Source organism: Neopelma chrysocephalum, unplaced genomic scaffold (assembly GCF_003984885.1).
Source record: "Neopelma chrysocephalum unplaced genomic scaffold, ASM398488v2 Primary Assembly neopelma1_96671, whole genome shotgun sequence".
NCBI lineage: Eukaryota > Metazoa > Chordata > Aves > Passeriformes > Pipridae > Neopelma > Neopelma chrysocephalum.
The window spans coordinates 1,143,491-1,167,088 of NW_020925316.1; the positions used below are offsets into that span (position 1 = coordinate 1,143,491).

General features: G+C 38.6%; 1 protein-coding gene across 1 annotated transcript in view; it reads right to left on the reverse strand.

Moving 5' to 3' along the window:
* The window catches only part of SVEP1 (sushi, von Willebrand factor type A, EGF and pentraxin domain containing 1), a 121,716-nt gene that overhangs the window by 55,720 nt on the left and 42,398 nt on the right, over positions 1-23,598 (reverse strand). Inside the window, exons 5-17 of the mRNA XM_027709012.1 lie at positions 23,411-23,590; positions 18,200-18,379; positions 13,848-14,045; positions 11,323-11,441; positions 9,774-9,903; positions 9,002-9,109; positions 8,656-8,787; positions 7,139-7,333; positions 5,989-6,110; positions 3,915-4,023; positions 1,822-2,010; positions 1,278-1,511; positions 615-776 (exon numbers count right to left, since the gene is read on the reverse strand). Coding sequence (XP_027564813.1) covers positions 615-776; positions 1,278-1,511; positions 1,822-2,010; positions 3,915-4,023; positions 5,989-6,110; positions 7,139-7,333; positions 8,656-8,787; positions 9,002-9,109; positions 9,774-9,903; positions 11,323-11,441; positions 13,848-14,045; positions 18,200-18,379; positions 23,411-23,590 — 2,058 coding nt within the window. The remainder of the gene's footprint in view (positions 1-614; positions 777-1,277; positions 1,512-1,821; positions 2,011-3,914; positions 4,024-5,988; positions 6,111-7,138; positions 7,334-8,655; positions 8,788-9,001; positions 9,110-9,773; positions 9,904-11,322; positions 11,442-13,847; positions 14,046-18,199; positions 18,380-23,410; positions 23,591-23,598) is intronic.

Here is a 23,598-nt window from a genome sequence, read left to right on the forward strand (position 1 = left end):
TCTACATGTCACAAGGACTTTTATTTCTGGAGCTTACTCTACTCCGAAGGACTTCATGGGTACAAAGAGCAAAAAAAAGACAACTGTGGTAAGTTACTGATAGTGTACTTGTGAATTATTAACCAGTGAATTCTCTTCCAATCAGCTTCACAGATAATCTACTGCAACTCATTTCAATCAAAAAAATTAATGATAAGACAACAAAAAGGAAATAAAACTACCAACTTCTTTTTCAGAACAAGTCATGAAGAGATAGTGGTTCTGAGCTGTTCAATGCCTCAGCACTGTAGTGGAGTGGGGCTGGCAATGACAAAAATGATATTATTTTAAGTTTATTAGTCACTGAAAAATGGGCCCACATTCTCAGAAATGAAAGACAGAAATGAAGCAAATCTTCAAAGGCCAACTCTTCTTAAAACATCTACCCAGGCATCCTGCATGCTACAGCAGTGGTGAAAACTTGGATTTTTCTCTATACACGTGCACCAAGGGACAATTAGGAATGTTCCTCATTTCACACCAGTATGAAGAACCCCAGTACTTACACCACAGGGAACAAAAGGATGTCACCAAGTGTTCAGAAGTGGCTGTCTGAATAAGACAAAAGTTCTCACCTTTGCATTCAGAGATGCTCCTAGAGTGTAGATACTCAGTATAGCTACCAGATGGACAACTTTTGCACTCCAGCTGCCCTTCCTCATCTTGGTAGGATCCAGTCCAGCAGCTTTCACAGGTAAGGTGCTCCAGGGAGTAATAGGTACCCAAAGGGCAGTTGACTGTAATGTTGAAAACATAAGTTCCCCTCAGAGTGAAAAATCTTGCCCCTGGAAGTTCCCATTTAGTCAAACTGTGTTTATATGAAATGTGACTCTGTTCTTCAGCAGATGTGGTATCTCTCTGGAACACTGCAAAAATTTAACTATGCACAGGAAATGGAATCCAATTCCCTATCTTAGCTACGCATCACTCACAAGACTAACAGGGTTGAAAGACTGCATACCAAACACTGTTTTCTGTGTGTGACCAAGCATGGATATGCCTGATTTCCCCATGGGAGTGGAATCCTGGGTACAAAAGCATCCTTTTTTCCAAAGGCCTTGGTTAGGAATATAAACATTCTCTGGAAGTCAAACTGTGCAAAGCATTTTTGCAGTTTATTGTTATGAGAGACACAATCTCTGGACTGTGTCAAATCATAACCCTCTGCAAACATCCTCTAAAACCTTGCTTTGCAAAAAGATTCTAAATACATGTAAGAAACAAGTCATCTGGCTTACCACACATTCTCCCTCTCAGCACAGAACCAGGCCTGCAGAAAAGAAAGGCCTTCTCCGTCTCCAGTGAGTTGGTGTCAGCTACAATGAGTTCAGATGCAAACTGAAAAGAATACATGGGTTCCTTATGGAGAGTTCTATTCAGCCTGTTTGTGATTGTTTCCAGAGTTTTAAGGAGCCGTCTCTGGTTTTCCAGTTCCAATGTATCATTCCTTTCATCAGGCAGCGGCACGCTAGCTGGAATATAAACAGCAAACACAAAAACACACAGATTTTACAGTCAGCACTTCCACTGTACTCTGGAATATATCGAGGGCAACACTCAAACTTGTCAGTGGAAAGTGGAAAGCACAAAGCCCTCCATGAATATGAGGCTGTGATCTTTCCCTCAAGCAGAAAGTCTGTGATGAAATGGGGTTATGACTATGTCCAGAAAACTGTCATCTACATCTTCACCAGGCTTTCGTGAACTGAAGAAGTTTTACTGAATTTATTGAAACACGATTTTTAAAAAGAAAGTGGAGGACAATATTTTCACTTCTCTCACCTGTGATATTAAATATTAACTTGATTTTTTGGTCAGTCAGTGGAACATTCACTTTATGCCTTTTGATGCGAGCAGGTGCTGCTTTTACAGAGGCAGAGAGATGCTTGGATAAGTCATCTTCTTGTGCTGCATCAACAAAATCACCATACGAATAATCCAGGTGGTTTGCTGTCCCCCAGCCAGCAGGTCCTGTGGGACATTAAGAAAGAACAAAAAGAAAACAACATCATGTGGAAAATAAATACCTCTACTGATTTCTAAAATACAACTCCAAGAGAATGGGGTCTGTTTGAAACTTCAGATGATGATTGTTGACTTTGTCTTCTCACAAGTGCCTATTGTACCCTCATTTTGACTAACAAAAAGGAAAAACCAATCTCATTCCTAACTGATATGGTAGAGATCTTGAGTCTTGTGCAGTTAGCCAAAGCTTTAGAGAAATAGTTACAAAAGTTACATATTCCAATTCTCTCTTCCTCTGTCTTGCATTCACCCTCACCTGCCAGCGACATCTTAAACAATTCCATACTGGTCTTTCTTCCTCTTCCTTCTTAATTACAGACAGCACAGCCTATGTCATGTTTCCTTTGCATCTTCTCACAACTCCTGAACAGTTGTAACATTGTCTGGCCTCTCAAAAAAGGCATCACCTTATGTGCTCATTATCCCCAGACAGGCATTTCCTGTTATGCAGAGAGCCAAATTCAGCCCCTGGGTAATGTCCTTCACCTGTAACATGCTTTAAATCAGAAACAAACAACTGGTTCTGTGTATAATCTACTTCTTCATATTGATTAATCGTAGAGAGGCATGGTCTATTTCATTGATCTAGCTTATTTTTAAAAAACCATAAACATAGGAAAAAAATCTGCCAATTACCTCTTAGCAGTGAACAAAATTGAGCTTAATTTACAGTGGAAACTAGGACAAGTTGACCCCACAACTTTGAGGGTAATACTGTATGAATATTCCACAACTAATTTTCTAAACTGCTGTTTAGAACCTGAGGAGAGTTCTCCTGTCCTGCCTCCCCAGTGTAAATAATGAGAAATTCCTGAAAAACAGCAACAAGGTTGCTCTGGTAAGAGGCTGAAATGAACCAGAAGAGAATAGGACCCCACATTCCATTCCTTAACACTGTTTCTTCCAAATGCCCTTACAGGTTAGTTCCAGTTGTCATCAGCATTCGTCCTTACCCTAATGACAACTGCAGACTGAACATCCAGCCCTGCCCCATGTCTGAACACAAACAAATGTGCTCTCAGACTGAGTAAACCATGTCTAAAAGGTGAGCACAAGCAGGAAACTCTACCAACTAACTCCACTATAAACCTGTAAAAGAAACACAGTCCTGTGACAGAGTACACATTGTGATGTGGACCTGACAAAATGCCTTCTGCTAAGATAGGTAATATAAGTTATCCATTTTCAGCTTTTCTGCCCTGAGCACCCCCATGGGACTCAGAAAGGCCAAGGACAACAGCAGTACAACATGGACACTAACCTGCTCGAAAATGGACTGAAAATGACAACTTACTTGTCATAAAACAATCACTGCCAAAAGACACAAGGACTGTCACTGTTTTCACTGATATAGCTGCAGTCATGGTGCAAAACCTGCCCATGCACACAGGACGTAATTTCACAATTACTGGGCAAACTTAAGCTTGTATAACTTTACACATTGAGGGTTCTGTGCAGATTCAAACCAGCATCATAGATGTTCCTCATTTTCATAACAATCTCCAAAACAATTTATTGTACCTTTTCAGTCTTTTTGTTTGAAACTGCATGTTTTTAAAATAAGTTTCTTTCTTGTAGGCTAACCAAGCAGGTTTCTAAGACTCTGTGTGTGTGCGCGCTTTTCTCCCTTCCCCACCATGAGACATCTCAGGAAACCTCTACACTGTACAGCAAGCAGCATCAATACCAGACATCAGTTACACGATATTTTTATAAAACCTATTATGTAATTGCTTATTATATTATGAGTGCCACAGTTATTTTAAAAAAGTATCTCGTAGAAGACATTTTTGCAGGAATTATGCTATATTAAACCTGGATGGCTAAAAATCTATGGAATCAATAATTACCAATGGCAAACCCATTTTCATAATCGTAATTATATTCCAAGCAATGTTTCTGTGTCTGATCTTCCAATCTGCAGTCAATATCATCAACGTCATTACAGAATGATGGGACCTTCCAAGATAAAGAAAAATAACATTAAAAAACGTAAAACCACATAGCTCTCTCCCCCTACTTAAAAAAACTTATAGTTACAATATAAAGCACTGCTTCTGCCACTGACACCAGATTTCCCCTTTCATGTCTCTGGCAAGGTCAGCTGAAAGAAGCATGTTCTATTGATAAAACTGGGAAATAAGAGGGCAACTTGCAGTTGTGCAAACTCTTTGTTATAGAAGATCTTTTATTTTAAAGAGATGTCAATTCAGTTAACCACTCTTGCATGTGAAATCCAAGAATACAGAAATAAATTCAGGCTTGTTTCTCCCTATAAAAGATGACAGGTGAGCTCACGTGTTTAAAAGCATCTGTGGTTTTTCCAACTATGTTATTTGTAATTCTGTCAGGTTGACAACAATGCTGTCACTTTTTTCTAGCTTTCAAACCTTATTTCTTCATGTCCACCCCTCCCTATCCATGGAAAAGGACTCATGCACCAAAAAACCACAGAGGACAGAGAAAATAATCTCAGGAGGACAGAAATCACAAAACAGAAAACTCAACAGAAACCCTTTGTGGTATCATTTATTTCTTCCCTCCATAAAAGCAGAGACATGAGATCAGACATGAATAGATGACTGCATGATTTTTGATAAAGTATGTATTTCTTGCTTTTTCCAGAAAGGTTTGAAGCAAGTTGGCCCTAGGCCATGCTTTGAAATTGTTCTTTTTTTTCCATATCAACTTTCATTGGAAAGATGGCTCCTGCCCATTCCTTCCCTCCTTTCAGATCTCTGCTAGAGTTTCAAATTCTTGGGAATAGGAATAAGCGTATTCAAAACAGCCTTTTTGAATGTTTTCCCAGACCGCTGCATTTTGATGTAATTGCTTGGAAGCTCACTACGTATTTTTTCCTTTTTATTTTCTACTTCCCAATAATAACTGTCTAAGCACTAGAACCTGGTTGTACTGGGCTCTTAGGGGAAAGAAACAGAAATAAAACCAGTCAAGATTTCTCTACTGGAAGAGAACAAACCTGAATCAAGGCAAGAGATTAACAGACATTTAGGTCCAAGCATCAGACATTGTCTGACATGTTATGTAAGTTTCCAGCCATTGGACAGGGGCTACTGTCATATATTCCAAAATTGAAGGAATTTGCCAATTAGCTGTATGTGCTAACAATGTTTTTTAGTTATGAGAAAAGCTTTTATTTGCATATGAGCCGTGTTCTGCAAAAAGCCTGTAAATGCCCAGTGTTCTCTACTGGAACAATGCTGTCACACGTGGCCTGGACACCCACTCTTGAGACCACAACTAAAAGTTCTGCTGCTTCTGCTTTTCAGCTGAGGACAGATTTGTGGTTTAAGAAGGGAGATTGTGATATTGAAGTGGAAAGCAAGAGACATGGTAGAGAAGTAACATAGTACCTCTTCAAATTCAGGGCCATGCAGCTCTGAATGATAAGACTGAGAACTCGTAAACTCAAGAAACCTGAGCAAATCACTACTACTGGATTTAAGTGCCCAGACATACACACCAAATGTGGAATTTATCCATTTGTATATGTATGTTCATTCATATTATATGGATATATATCATACACATGCTATATAAAATGCATTTATTTTATTATCACATCCAACTTTCAAAAACAACACTGAGGTTAGGGGACAATTGATGGGGTTTTCAAAACTGCACAGGTTTCATTTGGAAGCCTACTGAAAATCTACCTGCAGATCCCTAAGCTACTTGGACATATATGGTGTCTCATATAATTCCACATTGAAGACTAAGCTGAATTACATTAAAATGCCAGGGAATCCTCTTTATTTTTAAAGATGACTAGTCATCTTCTGAAAAAGCACAGACCTCATTTATGAGTTACTTTCCTTGTACAAAATCAGTTAACTGGAAAAAATAACAATTATGTATATTTTTTAAGAAGTATATAAAGGGAAGGAGTATTTACTAACCTACCATTTTACCAAGTGCACTCTGGAATGCGTCAGTAAATCTGTTTAGAAGATTGTTGTCATCACATCGTGTTGCTTTGTAGAGCATCTCAAAGGATTTGAACCCATGGTTTGCAAAACGATTTACTGAAAAATTTTGGAGAAATAAATTTTTACTGATCAGTGCAAGAGCTTTATAGCTAAAATCAAGATAATTCAGGCTGAAATACAATAAGGTAAGAAGCACTGTCTTTAAATCAGCGGCCTAAGTGAATCACTCATACCTCAGCCAATGCAGTTAATACAACCCTTTGGCAGGCATCAAATTTACTGGAAAAGCTAAAAGACATTAAAAAAGGTTATTTATGTACTTCAGCATTTTCTTAAGGGAAGAAACCCGTAAGCTGTCAACAAACTCCATACTTACTTTTTACTGAGACAGAAGCAATAAATATTAAAACTCTTATTACTAATGCTGCTAGGTTAAATATGAAAAATTATCAGCCAGAATTCAATCAGAGTTAAGTTCTTAAGCGTCCAAGTTACAGATTTTAAATTGACAGATAGCTCTGAAACATAACTCTTGCTTGTTTATAGCTAAAACACTGCTCTTTTTTTGCTGAAACCAAGAAATCAACTTTGATGGAAGTGGATGCAACACGGTACCAAGACTGGCTTCAAAAGTAGTTCTAATACATTCATTTTAAAAATGTCACCAAAGGTGGAAAATTCTACAGCTGAAGTTTTGCATGTGTCCAGCTCAAAGAAAACACATGAACTCTTCTGATCCGATGGTAATTAGACATGTAAATAGAGTCCACACTATACATTTGGATCAATAATTTGCAAATACTGTGGTAATTCTTATTGAAAAGATCCTGTCAGTGTTGGTAAAAAAACTGTTTCAATTAACCTGTCTGCTTTGCATCTTTGCTATTTTGTGATTCCTAGGATTCAAATTCACTGCTATACTTGTGTTTCAGACAGCTTCTGAAGTAACACATATACAGACTTCCAAGCATTATTTCACAATATTTGTAACAATTCAGAGGCAGAGGATGGACATTTGTTATAATGAAATAGAAGTCAAAATTTCTAAAACATTTTCATTTACTTTCTCGTTAAACATACTGTTCGGTGAGTTGCAGATTTCTTTTAGTAACAGTAAGACTTACAAGAGCAGCTAGGCCACTCTGGAGAGTAGGGTGGCTTCCAGAGACCATCTTCATATGCACAATAGTAGTTTTCACTTGATCCTTCTGAAAAGCTGTAACCCTCTGCACAGTGCAATGTGCAATTAACTCCTGCTTCATCTGATGTGCATATAAAATCCCCATTCACAGGCTCAAAGGAGATTTCACAGGGAGAACCTGTAAACAATACAAAGATTTATATATTGATGAACGTGGTGAAGTAAGTGATCCCGCAGGAAAACGGCACTGAGAGGGTTTCCAAAACTACCTAGTATTTACCTGAACCTGCCTCTGTTGAAGTATTATTTGTTACTTCCACAAAGTCAGGATCAGGCTACTGCTAAATAATTCCCAAATTCTGCCACTGGAATTTGAAATCCAGAAACACAAAGACGTTAAAAAAAGCTGTGATACATATGAGAAACTATTTACTAAAATAATATAAAACATTAACCTAAATTTTAACATGAATTACATACAATGAAGTCTAGTAAACTAAATTACATCTTGAATTCTGAAACTAAACATTATCCATCCTGCAACATTGCAACAACACATAAACTTGTCAAATAATCTCAGAGGGAACTGACTGTAAAACCTCAGCTATTAAATTTTTTGCTTGTATTTCCTACTGTGAAGGAAGTTGTGAACATCTGAAAACATTATGTCACAAATACTGAACTGCAAAAAGTCTAAGGTGGTATAGAACTTGAAATAATGCCAATTCTAAGCACTGGCTTGTTCTTTCTAAGATTTAGAGTAAATCAGAGACTAGCACATCAATCTGCAACTTATGGTTTCTAAAAGCTATAACCAAAATGTCAGTCTGCATGATTTTAAATTCTCTCTTCACTAACTGATCTTTTTATACAGATATATATCCAGCTGAGATATAAAAACTAGAAAGCAGATATGAAGTAGAATTTTCATCCTTAATACTTTATATGCCAAATTATTGTTTGGACTTTAAAGAGGAAAGTGAACTGTGAGGAAAAGATGTCTATGCAGTACACAAAATGCAGTAGTATATCTATAGGCACAGAACAGATTCTAAAATCTAAAGAGTGCTCTATTATCTGCTATAATACTTGTAGATGACTAAAAAAAATGGCAGAAAGTTTTCCTTTTTAACTACAGATTTGAAACAAGACTGGAGTAACAACGTATTAATACAGCTCACGTGGTATCTGTCACTGCAAAAAAAAAAAAGAATCCATTTCCGTAAGTTTTACTGCTTAATGAATTGTAATTTTAATGCTTTTACATTCAAATTTGAATTTACAGGGTCAAATTCACTATTGTGCTGTTTCAGTCTTAGACAATTTATTCGTTGACACTAACAAATATCCTGACTGCCTTCAAGTGACTCCAATATAAAAGGGAAATAACTGAATGAAAAAGTGGAGACTAAATGAAAAAGTGGAGCATTCCTGCATCCTTTATGATATTCAGTTAGATCAATGCCATATGGTCTTGAGCAGGAGATGAAGACAACAAACCTTTGATGACAATGTGGATCTCACATGTCCTGTTATTTCCAGAAGGATCCACGGCTGTGTACTGAACTGTTGTTTCTCCTTTGGGAAAGAGATCTCCAGGTGCATGACTCCTAGTGACAGTCAATGGACCACCTAGAAGAGTCAAGAGACAATCTAAAACATCAGTAAGCAAAAAAGGGTTACTCATACCCAATCTTGATGAACGAAAAGCAAATGGCAGCACATCTTCAAAATTAAGTGTTCTTGAAAACAAATAAATAAAAGAAACATAAAAAAATCTCAAACAGGTGAACAGGTTCTGTAGCCTTCTACTGTTGCATGCTTGTTTTGGGGGGCACTATCTCACCTGAATTGTCTGAAAATTCTGGTTCTTCCCATGTTGCTGGGTAATCATTCTCTGCTGCTTGTATGGGTGGTGGAGATCTGCATCTGTCAACTACAGGAGGTTCTACATCTGCAGAATTTGAAAGGATGGCATGACATTAGCTTACAGAATTACTGCCAAACTCAAATGGCATCTATCATCAGAAGAAGTTAGGTAAGCAGCAGTTTTAAGCTCACATCAGAAGATAAAATAAAGGTGCACACCTGGAAGCTTCTGCAATTGGAAGATGCTGAGTGAATGGACAAGACTAATTCTTCTGCTGAACTTATGGTTTCTGCAGTGTTTGCTTTCTACAGAGCAAACTTTGGACTACCTATAGGACTGCTGAATAACACAACTGTCTGATAGAAACGCTTTAGCAATAATTTGCATCAGCAATGTGTGCAAACCTTGGAAATCCTGTTGGAGTATTTCAAGAATTTAATACAGATATATGATGAAGGCAGTAAGTGACAACACAATAAAGCATTTAATATACCAGTGTGAGGAAAAATCTTAACATTCAGAATGATTGGCAGAATGAAACACAACCCAAACCAAACATTGTGAGCAATGACTGCACACTGTGCGAACAGTGACCAAAGATCAGCAAAGGATTTGCGGAGATGATAACGCTCCTGGGCTTATAACTGTATATGTAAGGGCCACAGTGACTCCCAGTCTCTTTCTGCACTAACCAGAAGGTTTCAAACATGACAGGTAGACTTCTCTAGTGACTTTTAACAGCACTTACCAATAACCTTGACACTGAATGTACAGCTTGCCTCATTGCCCGACTTATCAGTTGCTGTGTAAGTAATGTCAACTTTGCCAATCGGGAGAAGAAATGGTGGTATGAAAGCTGGGGTAACATGAACTGAGACCTGTTACAGGAAAACACTTGTTATTTAAAAACCAAAGCTGGTTACTAATCATGATATTCATGTTTCAAAAAATGGACAGAATAGTATCCTTCAGTGTTAAGCCTACTCATTCTTAATACAAATAGCCTCTCAAAGTAATGAGGATGGACTTTGCAACAGAGTGCTCTATGCCCTTTCTTAAGTCTGCCTTCTGTATAGCAAGGGAATTACGCAGTCAGGATTTAGACCATGACCTGCTGCAGTTTACAGCACTGCGCATTAAAAAATCTCGTTTGCCTAATTGCACTGAACACACACTACATCAGCTCAGAACCTGTCTGCAGTTCAGTTTTCCAGCTGCAAGGGCAGCAGACCTGGGAAATTAGTGGAGGAGACAGTCGCGGGCTATAAGTACTTACATATCCAGTTTTGATCTACATACGTGTATGAGTCATTAGCCCACAGATGCTTCAATATGTTCTGACACAGCAAAGGAACCCTACATTTGGAGTAAATGACACTTAGATACTGTTTGTGGCTTTTTCATATGGCTTAGAACTGTCTTAAGGAATTTGCCTTTCAAAGAAATGGTTTCATGTGTAAAACAGCAGTTAGTTCACCTGACAGCCACAATTTTGACAAACTTCTTACAACTAAGAGCTAAGGCACTTGACTTCTACAGTTCAAAGAATGACTCTGTGCCAGCAGAGCTACAGTACCTGACCATGACTATGCTACAGAAAAAGAAAGTGTGAACTTAATATCTTTTACTGGGATAGCTCAACTTCTTAGTGCAAAAAACTCCCGTGTTTGCAATAAATTAAAAGCACACACAGACTCTTTGTCCCTCTGTTGACTACTGATAAAGCATTCAGTTGCTGTAAATGGATCATGTGTAAGCCTGTAGGAAATGTTACTCTTTATGAAACAGCTCTGGAGCAAGTTTTCATTGTAACTCCATTTCCAGATCTCTGATACCCATAGTAGCCAAAGGCCCACTTCTGAACTTGCGTAGGAAAATGAGGTTTCTCTTTCTCACTCAGAAAGCTGAAATGAGTTTTTACTTATCATACTGTGTACTTGTTAACCTTTCAGATTAATAAACTGGTTTGCTTCCTTCTGAGAAGAGTTTATTAAACTTCTTGACATTCTAAGTGCTCATTTTTAAAGCAGATGTCTCCATCTTGTAAACAAGGGCACATTCTTTCTTTTGACCACATAAATTAACCATATGAGGTTTTATGCACTCAAATTCCATGCAGTGTCCTGTACCACATAATTCTAATCAAGAGAGAAAATGGTGAATTTTTAAGATATGAACTTTCTAGCAGGTTTTTCTTCTACTCCTATTTATCAGAACAAAGAAATTCTAGTGAATCATAAAATTAATTGAAATCAGAAAGACTTCCTCCAGTCAAATAGATACAGATTTTAACTTGCCTCATCTCCAGAGTTATCCTCAGCTGTTGGTACCTGCCAGCTGATATTAGCAGAGTTATGATGTTCCAGAGTCACAGTCTCAATATTGTCTGGACAGCGGATCCGAGGTGCTTCAATATCTGACCCAGGAAAAGACAAAATAGTTTTATATGTGGGATCACAGAAGTAAAATGTCCGTAATGGTTAGACTGAAACTTGTTAAAACCACTGTTTTTCGCACTGCCTGGAATATACATGTACATATTTTTGCAAACTTCCTATCTCTGCCCCTTCTTAATTCTTGCCTATTGTCTCATACCTCAATAGCAAATTTTCGTGGGGAAAGGACTTATTTTTGCTGTATTTTTTTACATCACTGAGCACAATGAGACTTATTTCTACACAGAACCAAAAACCAAGAAATAAATAAGAATTAATTTGTTTCTTTTATTATTCATCCCTTCCTTCCCTATCCTTTCACTATCCACATACATGACACACACAGACAAAAATACTTGCTTCTGATAATCAATGACTTAAAAAAACCTCTAAAGTATTTGTGACATGATATGCATACTATGAACAAGACAGTAGTGACTCTGAAATTCTCTGGAGTATGGTGTGGAACTGACTTGAAAGAACCAATGGCAAGAATTTGGGCAGCAGCTGCTGGAAATGCTTCTTAATAAACTCCTGTTATATGGCATTATGTAGGACAAATGGAGTCTTCTGGTGACAGGTGACAATGCTGGGTGGTTTCGAAGGAGTGATGATACAATATGAGTAACATCACCACCAACACTTTAGCGTCAAGTTTCTCTGACAAATTTGAAGTACTTCTTCAGTTTCCTGGCACAGGGCCTCCCAAAACATTTGTGGTCAGGTTATTTCATTGCTGTAGTGCTTCTTGATAAATGGTTTCTAGACTCATGAGACAAGGACACATTTGGCTCTGAACTCATCTATGCCCAATAGGCTTTAAAACAACTCAGAACTGATATCACTTACATTTTTATTACTAAATAATTCCAGTAAAGACATAACTCAGGCAATTAAATTCCATAGTTAAGAATGCAAAGCAATAAATACAAGTGATTTTGTCTTCCTCTGAACTCATTCAGACAAAAATTTTATTACAAATGCACTCTTATAAGTAACTACCAGTTATGGTTCACACTCCCTTGACCACAGCCTCCAGGCTGGGGCAAATTCCATCTAAAAGTGAAATTCTGTAAAAAGACTAGTAATAAATAAATCATAAAGAAAATGGCTACTTTGAACTGGCCAACTATGTTTGCAGCAAAATAGAAAAAGACAGTAACAAGAATGAAAGCAATTGAAATGCAACTGTTCATTTTTATCAAAAAGAATAACCTTCATAGTTTCTCAGTGCCTCCTACTTTAGGGCTTTATTCATTGGTAATATGTAAAAACTTGAACCCAAGCCATGCTGCTTTACCTTTATCTGAACACTTCAGCTTGTAATCTTATGCTAGGATCCCATCAAATATTAAAAGCTGTGGTTTGGCACAGGTTTACACAAAAGATTCAGAAAAACAATGTGGTACATCACAGAGTGGAAAATAGTATGTTTAAAGAGGGGGATAAAATCTTCCTGGCCTTTACAGGGAAAAAAAGCCTCAGTTTCTGTAGTGACCTGGCATGATGACTGCTATAACTGTTTTCTGTACTGTTCTTTCACCCAGTGGCTGTCGAGGGCCTCAGTTGGGGGAGAAAATAATAATTCTAAATAAACATTTCAGGAAGAGGTGAATAGCACATTCCCTGACAAACTGCACTTTTGGTTTTATTCTGCTATAATCCAAACCCAGAATCCTTCCAATCCAGTTGTGCATGTGTGAAAAGGAATAAACAGCCTAACATTTCTAGAAGAGGTGGGTAAACATGGCACGTGACCATCTTCAGCCTATCTTTATACTCCCTGCTCAACCAATACACTTGTGTTAGACAATTTTGGCCTTAACTCTTGTGCACCGTGGCTTGGGGCATGTCAACAGACATAGTCAGATCAAAGACAACTGAAATGAACATTCCTCTACAGTCTGTCTATCAGCCAGGGTTTACACAGCGTTCACAGTTTTGCTCTGACTAGAGGGTTTACATAAACCTGTGCTAAACCACTAGTAATATTATTATCACTGCTATTTTACTAGAAGTGTGGGTTCCACTTTGACTTTTTTTAAGCTAAGAGCTTTTAATTCTACTTTGAAATCTGAAACTTCCCTGCAGATCAGGCCTTTTATCAGGCAGCTTCCCAACAACAGACTCATGAGATGGATCCCAGAAAAGGCAGCTGATGATGAGCACTATAAGGTGACACTTGAGTGACCTCTGAACTCCACATTTTTATTACAAACTACAATTAAATCTGACAACCAAGCTATAGAGGTACAGGCAACACTTGTTATAGACTCTTTAAATCACACTTTCCCCAGTTCAAACTTGTCCTCACTCAGTTATCTGCTGTGTGCTTCCTTTCAATTCTGCACACGCGTACACAGACATGATTTTGTGCTGGTCTCTACCTTTACACAGAGCCTCCTGGATGTTTGCACTCCATCTCCCAAATGAAATGCACCTTAGTTCTTCTCTAGCTCCAGCCAAGATGAATCCTTGGGGACAGCTCAGCCGGCACACAGTCCCAGAAACAGCAGGCTCCAGCCCACATCTGGGAGGGAGAACTGTCACACCTGCTGGTTTCTGGAGGATGGGACAACGCTTTTCTGCAAGAGAACAGTAGGACATGACTTGTAACTCACACAAAGTACACAATCAAAAAAATCTCCAAATAAAGTCATACGGAAACTTAGCGGGAACACAAAATACACAGTCTTTTTAAGAGTCTGTACGTGTATGAGTGCATCAAAACAATAAGACCCGAAAAAACTTTGTACTCCAGCGCTGACTGAAGTAAACAGCACCCAGGATATTAGTTCCTCTGTTTTCTTGCTCATGTTCTTCGCTGGAAGAATAACATGGTATTTTTCATGTAAATCCACTATATTTTACACTCTGGGTTTGGTTTTTTTTCCTTTTTCCCTACATTCCCTTGCCTTCTATGAAAACCAGATCATAGCAGGACTGAGGGAATGTTCTTGTATTTGCAGCCTTCTACAGCTTCTGCATTCTATCTTGAAATAAGAATGAGGGAAGAAGGATATCCTGCGGTGAACTCTCTACAGGTTCTCTCTATAATCAGCAAGGGCTGATGGTTGCTTAAAGGTTTAAAATGGAAGTTTGAACTATTTTATTACTAGGATTCACTAAAAATTCTGAAGACCATTTGTATCAAAGCAAAAACCATAATGTATGTAAACAGGTTCACAAAAGCTTTGTTTCATTCTTGAGGTTTAATTCTTCATTCATATTGTGTGATGTCATTTTTACTTCAAACATGGAGGCATTAAATGAATGCAGTTCATAGACTTTCAGCAGTGTTTCTTACAACAGATAGTAGACAAACACACAAGAAGAATTCTCCATTATTCATAGTCAATGACAAGACTTTTAACTCTTTATAGCTCCTCAGTGAAGAGAGCAGACCAAGGGCACACAAAAAACAACCCAACTCAGATATACAGAAAGGAAGCTCTGCTCATCTCTTACCAATGGTTTAATGACAGAGAAGTGATTCACATTCAAAACACTTCATATCCTTTTCCTCTCCCCTCCCCTCTTCTCCCTTCCCCTCCCCTTCCATTCTGTCCACCCCCCTCCCTCTCTTTCCTCTCCTTTCCCAAAATATGTAGCAAGTAACTGAAAACTGGTTCTTCTGCATGAAACAAAATTTAAAGATTGGAAGAATTCTATGTAATTCCTGAAATTTAAACCCTCAATACTGAAATTGTGTTTAAAGTCCAAGCAATTAATAACTGTGCTTCTTTTCAATAGGATGCAAAGGTCACAAATGCTAACACACTTGTCCAGTTCAGGCAGATACTGTCGACTCTGCAAGGTGGAACAACTTCATCAGAAAAACAAAAGAACCCAACAAACCCTATCTTTTGGTTGCTCACCACAGGAAGGTAACTGACAAATGGCAAAAAGATCACAAATTAGAAAAGCAGTATTTGAAAGCACAAGCTAGAAGTATTAAAATGTATACTACTCTGAGAACTAGTATAAGAAATTCTGTGAAAGGTGTAAGCATGAAAACCAGAAGAAACTGCAGCTCTTTGGGAAGAAATAACAGCCCTGTCTCTTGCTTGAGACACTTCCAGGTACACTAGCAAAATCCTAGTACAGCACAATCCTGAAATATTTGATAAACATTCAGGATAAACTTTGGTATATCTAGCCCAAGGGAATCTCTTTTAAGTGGGGCAGGTTTTTACCAGAAAAACAACTGTAATAGTGTTGTTTAGCTTTTCTATCTGTGCTTAATTCCAAAATTTGATCAAGCTGAGCCAGAAGTCTGGAATTCATGAGAAGCAGAGTGATATCCATGATATTAGTCATATTGACAGGGAATTAATAAAGAGAAAAGTACTTCTAAGGAGAGACAAGAATCTGTTTTCACCTGCAACCACCTGTGATGAAACAAAACACTGTATTATAAGTCTTAACATCAAAAGGAACTTCAATATTGTGACAAATAAGAGGATTACAAAGTAAATCATGCCTCTTTCCTTCAATTGCTTTGCAGGCACTGTTTCAGGGAAAAAATTGGTCAGCTTCAATTAGAAGTGTGGGGCAGTAATTCTTTCAACGCTAGGTGGCATCAACACCCTGGATGCCATCTCTATTTTTACTTTTCTTCACTAAACCTTGAACAAAGCAAAGAGAACAGCATCTTGCAAAATTCACTAATTTTAACATGATGGATATTCAATTTCTGCCAATGGGAAGGAAACACAAGAACATGACTGTGGATGTTTTTTTTCCCAGATTGGACAAATGACAAAGCTTCCCTTTTCAGCAGATATTTTGTTTGTCAGCCACCTACAATATATGTAGCCTACTCAAAAGTAGCTCATTACTAACAGTAACTTTAATGACAAAGACAAAAATTTAAAACATATGTAATATCCATACTTGCTTAACTAGCTTCTAGTCTCTTGGAAAAAGATGCATGAGAACAGACTTCACAGAAGTGACTGTAAACAATCCAGGCAATGTTATGGTACAGTGTCAGTTATGGCTACAGATGGCTGTGGTGTCTCAGTGAATAACTTGCAAATATGGCAAACTTTGCAGAGAGGAGCAGTCAAACTGAAAGGCATTCAGAAAACGAGCTAGAAGAATACCCTGAGGTCCAAGAAATCTGGTTCAAAATAACAGACCGAAGGCAATTCCTTTTCATTTTTCTAACAGAAGGATCTGAAATTAATAAATTATCAATTACAAATGCCTAAATACAGCAGGATTTCTGGTACCTTTTATGTAGCAGATGATAAATAATAGTTAGGAGCTGTTCAGACTAAAAATAAACAGACAAACCTCCATGATAATGGTGATCATTCAGAAAATGAGTATAAAGAGTAATTTTTGAGGAGGACACAATATTAGCCTTCTGATTTGCATCCTTCCCTGAATAAAACTCCACACATTGCTATTGAACCAGAATCTCAGCAAGCTTGTCCTAATCACCAGTCACGAGAAGAAGCAGCAGAGATGCTTTCCAGCTAACACTCTTCCCTCTGTGACAATCAAAAGTAACTTTTATACTAGACTTTTAGATTCAGCAAAAAAAAGATATTTCCATGCGTAATCCAGGAATGGAGGCAATATTGCGTGGTGTGAAGAAATCTTCTGATACAAAGTAGAGATGGATTTTATTAATCAAAATGCTAAGCTAGGAAGGATGAATTCAACTGATGAATACAGTTAATCTTCCAATTATAATATTCCAACAGGATTTCAGGGTCCCTTCCTTTTGAAGTTAATTGAAGTTTTTCCACTGACTTTTAACAGAAGAAAGATTAGGATCTCTTAAAAAACTGTCTTGATAAATTAATTCTTGTGGATTATTTTCATCATTTTAAAGAATGTACCTACACTTAGAAATTTATTCTTGCCTTGTGCAAAGTCCACATTTTTAAAACTGAAAAAATTAGGCACAAATTCAAGCGAAGTCACTCTCCCAGCATCACGTTTCACATTTACTGGACCCAGGTGACATATACTACACCTACTACACCCTGACTAGTCAGCACCGGATCACCTTTTGAATTACTGGACTTTCAGCCTGTGCCTTTTTTTTTTTTTTTGTCTACCCTTAAAGGTGTTTCAACTGTATTTCATTACCTTACTTTTCTAAGTTAATTTAATATCTGTCCCTGATCTAAATGTGTACTTCTGCCTACAGTCCTTTATTTCTGGAACAGCAATATGTGCTTACCTACCCCTGCACAACTGATGTGACCTCTGAATCCTGACTTAAAGGTGCTTAGTTCCTAACTTGTCTAAACTCTTATTTCCTGCTGGGAGTTCAGCAGAAGTGACAACCGCCACACCTTTACTCTGCATTCACAGTGCCTGGCTAACACAAATCAGTCCTTGCTTGGAGATCAACTTCAGCTTTAAGGTGGTAATTCAAACCCCCGTTTGTTCACACTTAATCCACAGTATAAACCTACAATTTATGTTTCCTGCAACACAGTGTGTGACAGTGCCTTTACACTAACCAGATACAACAACAACAACCTTTCAGTTATCACCAGTCCATGCTGGATTTAAATAATAATCTGTCCACTTTCTCCATTTACAAATTCCTTTGTTCTTCCCCAGCTTCAAAGACCTGTATAAAACATCCATAAACAATTCTCCTTCCTATCCCAGCTTCACCAGTTATCAAAAAATGGAGAATTTCTCACCCATGACAGCACATCAGAAAAGGCTGCGCTCTGACATGAACAGAGTTAGATCAGATACCAACCCACACACTTTGGCTCCTTTGAATCCCACTGTGAGGTTCCCTGGCAGGTGAGTTTGCTGCTTCCTTCAATTTCATAGCCTTCATTGCAGGTCACAAAACATACTGTCTTGTAAGAGATATCAGCTGTTGAACAATTGATGTGTCCGTATTCAGGAGACCGAAGTCTGGGACATGTTCGAACTGCAAAGAGAAAAAACCCACCAGTTCACTCTGCAGCACTGAGAATTACTGGAGTTACACTAGTTTGCCCAGGTTTTTAGGGGTGGGAAAGTACTGGTTTGTACACTAGTTACAGTAGTTTGTAAAAATTTAGGGAATAGAGCTAGAATAGAGTGGATTTTTTCAAAGGTTTGATGCCTTCCTCTTCCTGAAACAGTCTTACATAGAATATATGAGATTCGGCACACATCTCCAAGCTCATCAAAGTTCTGACATAAGTCCAGTCTAACAAACCAACTGTGCACCTGGAACACAGTGTGTGACCTGTGCTAGTAATGTCTATTAGCCTTCAAAATGGGACAGCTGCAGTCAAATGGAATCCTGTGGAAAAGTCTGTGTCTTTGGAAGTTTCTAGTCTCCAACAGTGTCTGAGAGTTCTTTGGGGGATTTCCATCTGGCAAGCTGATGTGCTGACTGCACATCAGGGAAGAAACTAAGAGCCTATTAACAGGTTGGATGACAGTGTCCCGGTGCCCAGGAACATTCTCAGGTGCTCCAGGAGTGTACTGATAGACACAGACACATGCAAGTCTCTGCAAATCAGAGGAGAAGAGACTCATCATGCTGGAGGACACAGAAAGAGGAAGAAGGAATACAAGCCATTTATATACACCAGGTCCATAAGAGATGAAAAGGAACAAATCAGGCTGTTGCTGAGACAGAAGAGACCCTTCCATGTGTTGAGCACAGAGACAGTCTTGTCTGCTGCTCAGCATAGAAGCTTTTCTCCTGTAATGTCTTGCAAACACTGAAAGTAGTGTGATGCCAATAAGAATGCAGTCCTGTGCAATATGAGTGTGCAGAAAAGGAAGTAGGGCACAGAATGTGATCCTCAGGTTGTCTTATGGATTTACTACTGAATTTACATGCTGCAATTTAGCACAAAGCTACACTGTAGTTAAGACTGATGACAAAACAGCTGAATGATTGTAGTAAGAAAAAAGTAGTACAGGTATGACCTAGACTTACGTTCTTTGTTTCAGTGTCATAACCTCAACCTCTTTCCTTTGCACCGCCTCCTTCTTTTCATCTAGGATCTCATACTCCAGCATTTGTCCCCTTGCTCCCTGCTGGACAAGACTCTGAGCTACACACCCTGCCTGGCCCTTGGGTCCCTCAGACAACTAAGCTGTACACACCTATTGTTTGGGCATGACTATGTGATGATGATATGTCAATAATCAGCTATTGATTTTCCAAAATGAGTAGAAAACTCTAGTTGAAAATTCTGCTTTCAGCTGAAGTTGGCAGATACTGCTCAGTATGTTCATAAGCTATTGGAGGGAGAAAAACACACAAGGGCAAACTGTATGACTGCTCAAAATATAGTCAAGAAGACTGCAGTTCCCTAAACTCACAGAATCCCAGAATGGCTGAGGCTGGGAGGGACCACTAGAGCACATCTAGTCTGACCTCCCTGCTCTACCAGGGTCATCCTAGAACACGCTGTACAGGATTATGTCCAGACAGCTTTTAAATACCTCCAGTGAGGGAGACTGCACAATCTCTCTGGGCAGCCTGTTACAGTGCTCAAGTCATACTCACAGTAAAGATATTCTTCCTCATACTCAGGTGGAACTTCCTGAGCATCAGTTTCTTCCCATTGCCTCTTGTCCTATTGCTTGGCACCACTGAGAAGAACTTGACTCCATCCTCTTCAGATACTTATATACTTTAACAAGATGCCCTCTCAGTCTTCTCCAGGCTAAATAGGTCCAGCTCCCTCAGCCTCCCATCCCTTCCTTACAAGAGGAACTCTGTTCTCACTTGATTGTTTTCCACAGCTTGTACTGACCTTGCTGGCAAGAGGGCAAGCTCAAGTGATGGGTGGTTTCAGAGAGCTGGACAACTTCTCTGCTGTGATTTGGGAAGCTGATTTTACCAATTAATCCATTCTTGCTGCTATTAGGCAGGAGGCAAAACATTATCTCTATGCACCCAAAGGTAAGCCACCTTGGCAACCTCTCCTCTTCCCAGTAATTATTTACTCTGCACACTGATGAAACAGAACAGTGCCTACAAGTGGACATGACTATACACCCTCAAAATAATAAATGGGCATACAGCCTGAGTGCTCCTTCAAATGAGACCCAGCCGTATAAATGTCAGTAACTACATCACAGTTTTAGTAGCCTTTGAAAGCTACAAACAACACACACTAAATAATGTCTCTTCTGAAAAAAGCCATGGTGGCACCTGAGTGTAAAAAAAGTCCATAGCAAAACCTATAGGATATAGGATAAGAAAGAATGGAAAAAAGCCATTCAGATGCACCCAATATATCTTTACATTACCACTGTCCCATGTTTACTCATGTTAACTCTCTTAAAGTACTACTACTGTTGTGCTTGCACATACCTGGGCATCCTCTAGGGAGTGTGTTTAAGAGCTAAAAAAAGGTTTTGAAATGCCCATCTTTTGAGAGGCACTCTGAGCTTCAGAGAAGCTTCATAATATGCTGTATCTTAACTTTGGTAGAGGGTGCAAGAAAAACATTTTTACACGCTTTATACATAAGAAAGCATGCTTTCTCTTTTAAAGTTTCTACAGAAGTCTTTATCACCCAATCTGCAGTAAAAAGAAGCAAATGCTACCAAACTCTACTACTGAAAAAGCCTGAATGAATTAAGAGCACTGAGGAGGCTCTTGGCAATGTTAATGTGCCTACAGAGAAGGCATTCCCTTCCACTACCTGGGAAGTCTAGCCATTTCTTCTGGAAGGACTACACAGCTGTAGTGCTCTTGCCTCCTCAATTGTTTCAAGGTTCATGCTTACTCAGTGCCTCAGCACGGCTCTGGTAGAAACCTATAACTGAGCCCATGTCATCTTGGTAATGCTTCCAAGCACTAAACACCAACCCATCCTCTTATCAATCAGACATTTTCCAAGACCAAGAAATATTCCCATAAAGGCAGTGGAAACAACAAAACCAATACCAGTATATATTTTGCTTGCTCTGGGTTTTCTCCTAATACATTTTGCTGGATTAAATACACGCTTTGCAGTTTTTTTCATGGGTCACCCGTAATTGCATGACATGACTGCATTAATCAGTTTCCAATAGCACAGCAGATTTTAGCTAGCAGAAGAACTGAGGAGTATTTAATGTCAAAATCCAAAGCACTGTAAAGGGATTTTCCATCACTCTCCCTTCCTAATTTATGTGATAAAATACTCCTGGGATTAACAAGACAGCTATAAACTGTGCCTTTGATCTTGGTCCCTTTCATAGTCTGAGTGAATCAAGACTAGCAGATCCAGCACATGTAACAGTGGGATTTCTTAATTTTTTTTTCAATTGGAAGTCTTCAGTATGATGGACAACGACATATAAAAAGCAAAAATATATCCTTTCAGTGCTTCAAAGGATATTAACTCAATATCAAGACAGGATCTCAATGCAGACTTTTCTCTTCCCCCATCTTCCAAATTCCCTATTAAAGGAAGATCACACACCAACACCAAATAGGTGAATTTCATTAAATGCTCCAGCAAGATTTTCAAGTATTAGAATCTTCCACTTCTCTGTACAAAATAAGATGAAGGATCCTTTCTTTGTGGCTGACTGCAGCTTTCCCCAGATTTTTTGTTACACACATATTGTCTGACAGAAACTTTGACAGGTGGGTGCTCTTTCCTAGTATCCCAGTCTACCTGAAGCAGTATGCATCTTCAGTTTATGTTTGGACTGCTAGAAAGTCCATAGCTCTAAGTCCTTCTCAAGACACCCTCATGGTACAGGACAACAATTTATTTTCTATTGAAAGCTTCTCCTACCTGCTTTCTGTCACTGGAAGCTAAAAGGGAAAACCAAGTTTTCTAGGATTATCTGAAGAAGAGTTCTAAAATCTAAGTAGAAGTGAACTAATACAGGAAGAATGTCCTGAGAAACTGTTCTCTAGATCTGATCCCCCCTTTCAGAACCATGACTTGCTGTTTCTTTAAGGGCTGCTGTGTTTGCTGTACTGGCATGAAGTGCTGATGCCTCCAAGGATCTACCCTGCCTTTTTCCCCAAACACAAGGCCAGGGCAAGAGTTACAGAATGAGCTGATGAATTTGTATTTACTAGCTTCCTGTGCAGCATGCTAGTGTCAAGTGTATTCAAGTCAAGTTAAAAATGCTGAACTACATCCTGTAGCTGTTGAGGACATAAGGGCTCTACCTATTTTTTTCAGGGTCTCCTTGGAAGACATACCAGACAGATATACATATATGGGATTGTAGCTTCTGTTCTAAATCATCAAGAACCCAACCTCTGGCAGAGACAAGTGACACCAAAACAAAACTCTGTTCCTATCAAAAAATTCAGAAATAATGTTTCTCAGGATGCTCTTTCCCACGTCTTCTCCCTTTCACACCCTCTGTTTATTTCTTTTACAGCTGACATTGTTTTATACTGAAGGTATACTTCAGTATAAAACTTCTAGGATACTGTCAATTGTTCCTTAGTGAAACTCCACTCAAATTTCTTCTGAAAACTATGCTCAAGGCCCCGGATTTCCTATTTTTTGTAAGAACAGAAACTGTAAGAAAGAAAAATGGAATTCTTCTATGCCTAATGTCTCCCAATGCTATTCTATGCCAAGAATGTGGATGTTCTAAAACAGACATGTGGCAAGGTCTAAATATGGTTACATATTTAAATACCTGGTAGGTTCACTGGGTTTACATAATGTAGATACAAAATTCATAGAAATTAAGTGGAGAGAGGTGAAGAGGCGTGTAAGGAAGGAGAATGTAGATTCACTTGCAAAAGATTGTCTGCCTAGTAAATCCTGCTCTGCATTTTCTATTGTAGATGTCCTTCTTCCATTTTAGGAAGGAGGCGAAATTGAGTGATTGGAGTGGGATTTTACATTTGGAACTTTCTTTCACCCAAGTGGTCACAGGATCAGATCTGCACCCCCAACTACTAGTGAGTAGAGAAAACCACTGTTAAGAACAAACTAAACCAACAGAAAAATACTTTTCAAACATGTGACATCCATACCTCTACAAGTAGCTTCTGATCCAGACCACTGGCCATTTGGCTGACAAAGTCGGATGCTGCTTCCCACGAGATCAAATCCTGCTTTGCATCGGATCCCACACGCAGCATTGAAGTAATTGTTGCAGACATTCTGGACAAAGTAACCATTTTCTGGAGGCTTCAGTTCAGGGCAGTGAACAACTAAACAA